The sequence below is a fragment of the Corylus avellana genome, chromosome ca7 (genome assembly GCF_901000735.1).
Source record: "Corylus avellana chromosome ca7, CavTom2PMs-1.0".
NCBI classification, from domain to species: Eukaryota; Viridiplantae; Streptophyta; class Magnoliopsida; order Fagales; family Betulaceae; genus Corylus; species Corylus avellana.
In genome coordinates this window covers 22,109,163-22,119,352 of record NC_081547.1, presented here as the reverse complement: position 1 = coordinate 22,119,352, position 10,190 = coordinate 22,109,163, and the positions used below count along the sequence as shown (strand labels likewise).

At 38.9% G+C, this 10,190-nt stretch overlaps 2 protein-coding genes across 2 annotated transcripts; one reads left to right on the top strand and one right to left on the bottom strand.

Annotated features, from left to right (window-relative positions):
- The first annotated feature begins 2,631 nt into the window (after positions 1-2,631).
- Positions 2,632-5,518, top strand: LOC132188150 (pentatricopeptide repeat-containing protein At4g14050, mitochondrial-like). Its single transcript, XM_059602552.1, has one exon. It carries the CDS (start codon positions 2,707-2,709, stop codon positions 5,437-5,439), a length of 2,733 nt encoding a protein of 910 aa, XP_059458535.1. The 5' UTR covers positions 2,632-2,706; the 3' UTR covers positions 5,440-5,518.
- Positions 5,519-6,675: 1,157 nt separating this feature from the next.
- LOC132186775 (amino acid transporter AVT6E) lies at positions 6,676-8,865 on the bottom strand. Its single transcript, XM_059600834.1, has 2 exons — positions 6,865-8,865; positions 6,676-6,787 (listed from the first exon to the last, which is right to left on the bottom strand). The coding sequence occupies exon 1, from the start codon at positions 8,614-8,616 to the stop codon at positions 7,132-7,134; it is 1,485 nt and encodes a 494-aa protein (XP_059456817.1). The 5' UTR covers positions 8,617-8,865; the 3' UTR covers positions 6,676-6,787; positions 6,865-7,131.
- Between the last annotated feature and the right edge of the window lie 1,325 nt (positions 8,866-10,190).

The following is a 10,190-nucleotide window of genomic DNA, read 5'->3' as shown; positions in this document are numbered from 1 at the left end:
GCACCAGTGGCAGAGAAAAAATTTCTTTGTTGCCATTGTGTGTGTGAGAGAAAGAGGGGGGAGCACTGAAGAGAGGGAGAAAGAGCACCCCGGTGTGTGTTTGAGAGAGAGAGAGAGGGAGAGGGAGCACCGACAGCAGAGAAAAATTTCTCTACTGCCGGTGTGTGAGAGAGAGAGAGAGAGAGAGAGAGAGATAGAGGGAGAGGGAGCACTGGTTTGTGTGTGAGAGAGAGGGAGCATAGCAAAACAGAGAAAAAATCTCTGTTGCCACCAGTGAGAGAGAGAGGCACCAGAGAGAGGGAGGAGGAGCACCGTTCTTACCCGACGTTTTCTGTACAGGACGACGTCATCTCCGGCTTTCTCTATACCAACCGGCGTTGTCTCCAGCGGCAGGTTGGTGGCTGGGGTGGGTCTTGGAAAAAAATATGAAAAGTTTATTTTATAAGGTATTTTGTTTTAGGTATTCTAGAAAAAAGATTAGGTGGAACACCATATTTTTGTTATAGTCTTCCACGCTAATGTGTCGCCTTCTTATTGGAGGGCACAAAGGCCTTGGTTTGTGCCCGGACCTTATATAAGTTATTCTCTTTCGAACATATTTGGTTGACAAAGAAAATCAATTTTATTGATTTCTATTTTAGGTTAGGATGTTAATTTTCCATCTTTAGATTTCTTTGGTATCAAGTATTTCTATAACTATTGCTTTTATTTTTTCATTCCATTCTTGGGAGGATTTTGTTACCTTTGGTAGCTTTTTAGGGTTTTACTATAAGTTTTTTTTTTACATGTCCACATAAGAGGGGGAATGAGAGATTCGAACTAGTGACCTCCACTTCATAAAGCGTGGTCCCTAACAGATTAAGTTACCCTTTGGGGACTACTATAAGTTTGATCAGTTGTATTAGAACAATTAGAATTTTTGCCGTCAATAGTATTATCAGTTTTCTATATCAATGTGTGTATTGAGAACATAGTTTCTCTTTCATGTCTATCATTCGCTACATCAGTTCCAATAAGATATTTGCATCAATCTCCAACGCTTGCACTTAGTGTGACCATATGGCAATACTGGACTTTTAGTTACTTTGACACTAGTAACAAAAAGCTCGGATTAAATTGAAAATGTGCACGAAATAAAAGATAGTGAAATTGTATATACTACATTTTTATTTTATAATTATCATACAATGTTGATATAGCAGTCTTAACAAACCATTGAGTATTTATATGATAAACAAATATTGATTCAAGAGTTAATTGGGACTTCTATGTTAATAACATAGTGAAATAGCTATGGGATAAAAATATAATTTTTATCATAATTCTAAAAGATAATGTTTAGAATGTAATTGAAAACCATGGTAAGGGAGCTATGGTTAGAATGCGAAATAGCTTCTAGCATTACTCTTATCAACTTAGGCCCCATTTGGTTTGCGAAATAGACTCCTTGAATGAAATGACTACTTTTATGGAATAATCATTATTTTGTCTAGTAGGGGTCTATTCCTATGAATAGTTGTTCTTGTGAAAATGTTTAATCCCTTACATACAGGAATAACTATTTCTTAAATTTAATACATTTTTCAAAAACACTCATATTATTTTTTATTTTATTTTAAACTTAAGAAAAAAAATTAAAATAAAAAACGTAAAAAATAAAGTGGGTGAAGGTCAGGCGTGGTCACACCACCCCCATTGCATTTTGGGGTGGCTACGGCCACCCCCGAAGCTCTCTAGGGTGGCTACAACCACCCCTGCGGGTTGTCTGGGGTGGCTGTGACCACCCCGACTGCTTATCGAGGGTGGCCAAGCCACCCCAAATTTGCTTTAGGGGTGGCCTCACCCACACTGAGGGCCGTCGGGGGTGGCCGATTCAATTCCAGTTAAAGCATGTGTATTGTTACCAAATTAAAAAATAAAAATAACTATTCAATTCGCTCTCCTTTGACATAGATATGTAAAGTTTTTGGTTTTTTTTTAGCTCGTAAGTATAAATAGATTATATTATTTATTTATATTTTAACCGAAGAAATAAAAGGACAAGGTCACAAGACATAAGAATGCTTCCAAAGATACGATTGGAAGCGGCCCATTTAGCAAGCTGGTGTACTCTAAAGTTAACACTAAGAGAGATCTTCATTGTTGTCCAAGTAGAAAAACCATGGAACTGCAAATGAATATCTCCGATTATTGGAGCAAAGGAGCAATCAGTAAAAAGAAAAACCTTGTTGATAGCTAGGATCACAGTGAGGGAATCTCCCTCAAGACAAAGAGAATGGCAACCAAAAGAGGAAGCAAATTGAACTGCCAACAAGGCAGCCTGAGCTGAACCGGCATTAACTTCTAGCAAGGGCACTTTTTTGGAAACAGCAGCAATGATATTTCCGTCATGATCACTAAACTAACCAAAGGGGCATTGGAAACAAATCTGCCAATATTAGATAATGTAGGCAAAGCATTCCAAGAAATCTTCCAAGTCCTTAATTGGCCCTGAAAAGATATTATTGGACCACCAGGCTAGCCATTCGGTTGGGCCATATTACCAAATTGGCCCATTTACTCTATCGGGTCTCCGTCCAGAACCCGGAAAACATACTACGCCCGACAGAGACAAATTCGGATTACTTGAACGGTCCTCTCTGTCTCTTTGTCTTCGCCGTCGAGCTCAAAGTGAACTATTGGCTCCGACAATTCCCACTATATTCAATGATAATACGTCGTCTCTTCCACGTCCGCTCTCTCTCCACACTCTCTCCTGTCCCACAAATTCATCTCTACAAATGCAACAAAGCCATCCAAGACCTTTCCAAGGTCGGCCGAGTAGCCGAGGCACGCCAACTGTTCGACTCAATGCCTCAACGAGACCCGGGATCCTGGAACTCCATGATTTCAGGTTACACTCGGAACGGTCTCTTACCCGAAGCACAAATGCTCTTCAATGTGTTTCATGGCAAGAATGTGAGAACTTGGACAATTTTGTTAACTGGGTATGCGAAATTCGGGCTTGTCAATGAGGCTCGGGTGCTCTTTGATGCAATGCCGGAACGTAGTGTGGTTTCTTGGAACGCTATGATTAGTGGGTATGTGGAGAATGGTGATTTGAGGAGTGCTAGAGTGTTGTTTAATGAAATGCCCGAAAGAAACGTCGTGTCGTGGAATTCGATGATTACAGGGTATTGCAATTGCTCTATGATAAGGGAGGCGTATGAGTTATTTGAGAAAATGGGGGAGAAAAGTTTGGTGTCTTGGATGGTAATGATATCCGGTTTTTTTGAGATAAATGAGTATGGAGAAGCATGGTTTCTGTTTTTGATGATGGTGAGAAGCGGAATGAGGCCAAACGAGGCAGTATTGGTTGTAGCTTTGTCAGCCATAAAGGGGTTGAATGATTTAGAGTTGCTTGAGAGTTTGAGGACGCTGGCAATCAAGACGGGGTACGAGGAAGATGTGGTTGTGGGGACTGCAATTTTGGATGCCTATACCAGGAATGGGAGTTTGGATAATGCTATTAAGTTCTTTGAGATAATGCCAAATCGGAATGAGTACTCATGGTCAACGATGATTGCGGCATTTGCACAGTATGATAGAATTGACAATGCAATTGATTTTTATGAGAGGGATCCGGCAAAGAGTGTTGCTGCACGGGCAACAATTATAACTGCATATGCTCAAAAGGGAAAGATGTATGAAGCTAGGCGTATTTTTTATGAGATTGGTAACCCCAATGTGGTTATGTGGAATGCTATGGTTGCTGGGTATGCTCAGAATGGAATGATTGAAGAAGCAAAAGATATTTTTTTGCGTATTCCTGTGCGGAGTGCTGCTTCTTGGGCTGCGATGATTTCTGGGTTTGTGCATAATGGACAAAACAGAGAAGCTTTAGAGTTGTTTACCGAGCTTCATAAGTTAGGAAATGTTCCAAATCATTCGAGTTTTACTAGTGCTCTTTTTGCCTGTGCAAACAGTTCAGATTTTGAGAGGGGTAGACAGATACACTCGCTTGCCATTAAAACAAGGTGTCAATTCAATTCTTTTGTAGGAAATGGGCTGATCTCCATGTATGGAAAGTGTAAGAACATCGAGGATGTATCCCAGGTTTTTAGCACAATGTTTGTGAGAGACACTGTATCTTGGAACTCACTCATTTCTAGGCTTTCGGAGAATTGCATGTTGGATGATGCTCGAAAAACTTTTGAAAAGATGCCAAAACAGGATGCGGTATCTTGGACTGCCATTATTTCAGCTTACGAGCAAGCAGGGCAAGGAGATGTTGCCTTCGAATTGTTCCTTGGCATGTTAGCCAGAGGAATGAGACCAAACCAAATTACAGTTACAAGCCTCCTAAGTGCTTGTGCGAGCCTTGGTGCAACCAAGCTTGGGCAACAGATCCATGCCTTGACATACAAACTTGGAATTAATTCTTGTTTGTCTGTTTGTAATGCTCTTATAACCATGTACTTCAAGTGTGGCAGTCTGGATGGCCTTTGTGTCTTTGAAGAGATGCCTGACCGAGACATAGTCACATGGAATGCGGTTTTAGGTGGCTGTGCACAGAATGGACAAGGCACAAAAGCGGTCGAAATTTTCGAAAAAATGGAAGCCTCAGGGGTTATTCCTAATGAAATCAGTTTTGTTGGGGTTCTATGCGCTTGTGGCCATGCAGGGTTGGTCAATAAAGGGCGGGCGTATTTTACTTCCATGACCCGGGATTACGGGATTACCCCGTTGGTTTATCACTATACATGTATGGTTGATCTCCTTGGTAGGGCTGCAAGGCTTTCTGAAGCTGAAGCTCTCATCCAAAACATGCCTGTAGAACCGGATCTTGTGATTTGGGAAGCACTTCTTGGTGCTTGTAGGATCCATCGAAACATGGAACTTGGCCAGAGAATTGCTGAAAGGCTTTTCCAGATGGGGACAATGAGACCTGGAGCCTATGTTTTACTGTCAAATATATATGCATCTCAAGGTATGTGGGACAAAGTATTGGAAATAAGGCAATCAATGAAAGATAGGGGAGTGAGCAAAGAACCCGGAATCAGCCGGATTGAGATCAAGAACAAGCTGCACTACTTCCTTATGGGGGACAAGACACATGATGAGATTGGGGAGATTCACTCAACATTAAAGAACTTGTATGGACGGTTTAGAGAAACAGGTTATGTTCCGGATACAAATTTTGTTCTTCATGATGTGGAAGAGGAGCAAAAACAGGATGAGCTTCTCTACCATAGCGAGAAGCTCGCAGTTGCCTACGGGATCTTACGCACGCCGAACGGAACGCCAATTCAGATCATGAAGAATCTTCGAACTTGTGGTGACTGCCACTCATTTATGAAATCAATTTCCATTGTTACGGAGCGTAAGATTGTTATTCGAGATGGGAGTAGATTCCACCATTTTAGGGATGGCATGTGTTCTTGTGGGGATTATTGGTAAAAGCTCGGTCGCTGAGCATATACCTCTACTTTTATTCGGATTATTGAATGTATACATATACCACTTGTAATATTTTTTGAAACCGAAGTAGTCATTTGATAATAAGTCTTACCACATGTATTAAAAAAGTTATTAACCCTAAAATTTTCTTTAAATTACTTATATGATCTGTGGGTTCGCAGCTAAACCGAACTAATCCCTAAGGTATCAAAAATATCCTAAACGTCCTTGGATAAGTTAATTGTCCAAAATGGTTTCTACTGTCTTGCTGTTTGACAAAAAGTCGAAAACCATTAAATACACATTGATTCACATTAGAACCAATCATTGATTGATATGTAAATAATAATAATTTAAAAAAATCGAGCTCGAGCTGATCGAGTAATCAATAGGGACTCTGCTTGTGATCTTTGCGGAGTTCAAGCCAAGCTCAACCTTTGCAAAGGAATTTCCTGAGTTGATCATTGATTGATATGACGCAACCAAGTTGAGTCCGAAAATGCCAAACTCGGCTACTCGGCTCACAACCCTAATTTCATACATTAGACCACTAGCAACAGACTCTCTATAGCCTATTCCCTTCCCTATGTTTAGGAAAAATTTCAAAAAAAATCACAAAAAATCACTCACATCAAAAACCCTAAATTTAACCAACATCAAAGAGTATCTACAGTGTTTCCCAATGCATTAGAAAACACTATAGATACCCAATGCTTTATATGCATTGGAAAACACTGTAAATACCCAATGCTTTATTAAATTATAAACAAAGAATTCTCTATTCTCTCTTTCACATGTCCCAACAATTCTCTCTCTCATCTTCTCTCTCATTGGTTGCAATGATAAAAAAAAAAAAAAAAAAAATAGTATTTCATTCATATAGAAAAAAATAAGAAAATCTATTGTGGGGTGTTTGTTTTATAAGGAATCAAAAAGTAGTTTTATTTCCTAAATTGAGGGAAAATGGTTGGGAAGCTGCCGGTAGTGCTCTAGCAATAACTGCATTTGCATTCGCATGTACAGTCCTCAATGAGAATGAAGATTAAAAAAAAATTGTATTACATTTGTATAACGGTACTAAATTGCATGACTCACTATCATATTCTTACACTAAAAGAATAGAAAAAGGCTTAAACTCATTTTTCAGCTTCGGAGACAAACCTCCGTATTGAAAATAACGTTCAAAAAAACCAGGGTGAAATGTTTTGGAGGATTGAGATCAACAACATACCAACATTGAAGAAGAACAGACTTTATCCAAGAAATGGGAAATGCTGCTGGCCAGTGTAAACTAAAGTAACCGTTCAACCAGCAGTATCGTTTCTAAAACATACAGTTACAACAGCCCCTGCCGACAAGAAATAAACGTGGGACTAAGGAAAAGTATGGCATGAATCAATTTGCAGTATTTACAACAGAACTTACATGGGGAGGCTACTACAATGAAGATTCTCCTCTAAACATCCCTGACATGTAAGCTCAGCCTGTCACAGTTCTTCTGAAGCATAAAAAGACATTGTATTTGGAACATTAGTGCACCCCTCGGATCTTCCAATCATCACATATTGAAGAATTGTGTTTTATTAAACCTGCCTTATCAAGATTCATCAATCACCCGCATTTCATTTAAATTTTCAAGTGGACACAAAGCAACATTGAATAGAGAAGCCTTGCCCATCACTATGAAAAGGATCACTTGGATTGGCTTTCAATGCCATAGATATTGCCGATCACTCCAACAACTCCAACTACTATGGCTAATACTAGCATCAGCCAGGACAAGAACTTTTCCTTGAAGTTCAAACCACCCCCTTGCTTATTTAACCTTAATGCTATAAGGGATGGGAATATAAAACCCAATGACACTGCTGTTGTTGCCCCTGTAAACTTGAAAGCTGTCCAAATGTTAGGAATCATAGTGGACCCGAAGTAAATAATGGCTAACAAAACCAGTGTCAAGCCTAAAGACCTCTTCCTACTCTCTAAGAGTGGAGCAGATCCCTCAAACACCAAGGAATCCACTGTTTGCCGTAGGGAAAAATGAACAACTGGGAAAACAAGAACCAAATGAAAAATGTATCCAACCCGGACAATATAGTTCAATGCTGAACTGAAACGAATCCCAAGGTCCTTATCAAAATTGGTCAACACATCAGATTCAGTATCCTCCCCAAATAATAGATACCCTGATATGGCTGTAAAAGCATAGACCACAATGCAAACAGCAGTCGTGATCCTCCCCACCCGGTTCATCTTCTGAGGAGACCGCCCTTCAAGCTCATTATATATAGGCTGAACATTGAAATGACAAACATAAGCATTCGTCATGATGGGAATCACCACAAGTAAGTCCAGAATAGCCTTTTTTGACCCAAAATCTGGACCCATCCTTGGAGCCTCAATGTCTCCTTCGACAAGCTTAATAAATGCGATAACAACAGCAACCACAACAAACACAATTGCAAGAGCCACCGAAGCAGCCGAAGTCAAGCTCAATGAATCAATCCTCTCTAAAGCACAAAGTGGAGCAAGAAACACCACCACAACAACCAAAATCACCAGCTTTCTCTGATCCCAAATTCCATTCCCCAACCACTGATCGAATACCCCCACATGATGAACCGACCCGGACATGACGTCCCCCATAATAATCAAATACACCACCAACACGCCTGCATTGTTAATAATCAGACAAATCTCTGATAACACCCTCGCCGGTCTCCCCATCGCGTATTGCACAACCTCACCGTACGTAGTGGCCTTACACAAGGCTGAAAACCTCACCAACAATTCGACACTAATTTCCGACAAAATACCCATCAAAATTATCAAAACAAACCCCAAAACCAATCCAAGAACCTTCATTGCAGCCGGGAGGGCCATAATCCCAGCCCCAATAATCGAAGTGGTTAAATTAAACACAGCCCCAGAAATTCCAGACCCAGTTTTAGACCCACCATCAATAAGAGGATAATTATCAAAATCAAAATCAAGATCATTATCAAAACCATCATCACCATCACCCACATTCTTGGAAGAATGTAGGTAACCTCCTTCTTCATCCAAAGGTAGCAATTTGACATGGGCTTTGGGAGGAGATCTAGCGTGTTGGGGATCATTGTGGGATTCTAATTCTACATACGATTTTTTGGGTATAGAGGAATAAGTGCTATCCATCTCTATATGATAGAATTAGTGCAATAAAAATTGAGCAATCTGAATATGAAATTGCAGATCTGAGAGAGGAAAATGGATGAGAAAACTTACCAGACTTCGGGGATGAAGATTTTCTCCATGTAAGAATGGAAAGGGAGACAGAAACCTAGATCTCAAGGTCAACGGTTTATCCCTCTTCCTTTCTTTGTTCTGGCCAATGGAAATGGAAGGGATAGAGGAAGAGGAAGAAATGAGGAGGATTCGTAGTTTTTTTTTATGACAAATAGGTTTTGTTATTGGACTGTGTGTTTCGTTGGAGTTTCAAGCGTGGACTTGATTTTTTTGGATTTTGTTTTTCCATCGTGGACAACGCCACGTCATGCAAATGCAAGGTATAAATTAACATACTCTTTAATTAGGATATAAATTTCATTTCAACTAATTTGGAGGAAATTTCTTTCGACCTACTTTAATAAGTGCCAAGTGTTATTTAATATTTTTTCAATTTTTAAAAAATTAATGTTTAGGTTCCTAGATTAGTAAAATGACAATAAACAACCATTAAAATATTAAAAAAAATGTAAGAAATGACATTTGACACTTATTAGACTAGGTTAAAAGAAATTTCGTTTGGAGGACATTTTTGTCCCTTTAAGAATTAGTTCAATCTCACTTGAATTGATCTTGATAGGGGAATGTTAGGTATTGTAACTATATTAACATTTATTAAGGTTCATGTAGAAGTTTTAATTAATTCATGTCTAATACAAAAAATTCGAATATTGATTTGGAGTGTCACGTTAATATTGTTGGACAATTGTAAAATAAAAATTTAGTATCTAACATTACTTATCCTAAAATATAAAGAGTAATACTAGATACTATATTTTTATTCCACAAATATCTCACATTATTGATGATTAATTTAAAGGTTAGTTGAGACAGTTACGTTAACATTACTATTTAGTTACTGGATTGTTTTCGGTTCAAATGAATTGGAGAGTAGCTAATTCACGACTTTGATCTCTTTTAGGCGGAACACATGCCACATTTTCAAATTGTAAACATATTCAAAAAGAGATTCACGTTCCAAAAGAAATAAACAATGGTCATTTATGGAGAAATTTTGTCATGTAAACCCAAAGCTTAGCTCGAGATGGCAATCAAGGGCCTCCGACCCCGACGACTCTTCTTCTTCTTTTGCTCCCTCTATCGAACAAAAAGGCCATTAGTGACTCTCTCTGCTTAAGACGAATAATTTTTGTTATTGTTTAAAATGATTGAATCATTTGGTTAATGCTGGTGTGTTGTTGATTGGTTCTGATTTAATTTGTGAAAATAAAAAAAATAAATAAAAAAAACCGCAAGTGGAATATGTTTGGCCCTTTGTTGGACCATTTTTTTAAATCCATGCACATTTAAGGCTCATAGTTAGCCTCATTATTGCCCTTTGTTAGCTCTCATTTTGGCCATAGTTTGCTATTTTTTGGCCTATTGTTATTAAAGGTCCATCTTCAATCAACGCAGCCGCCCATCACTAACTCCAACAAATTTTTGGCCTCTATCACCGTCCTGCCATTTCCAAGCAAAGAAAA

Coding starts and splice junctions, on each gene's coding strand:
- LOC132188150 (XM_059602552.1), top strand. CDS start 2,707: ATGATAATACGTCGTCTCTTCCACGTCCGCTCTCTCTCCACACTCTCT.
- LOC132186775 (XM_059600834.1), bottom strand. CDS start 8,616: ATGGATAGCACTTATTCCTCTATACCCAAAAAATCGTATGTAGAATTA.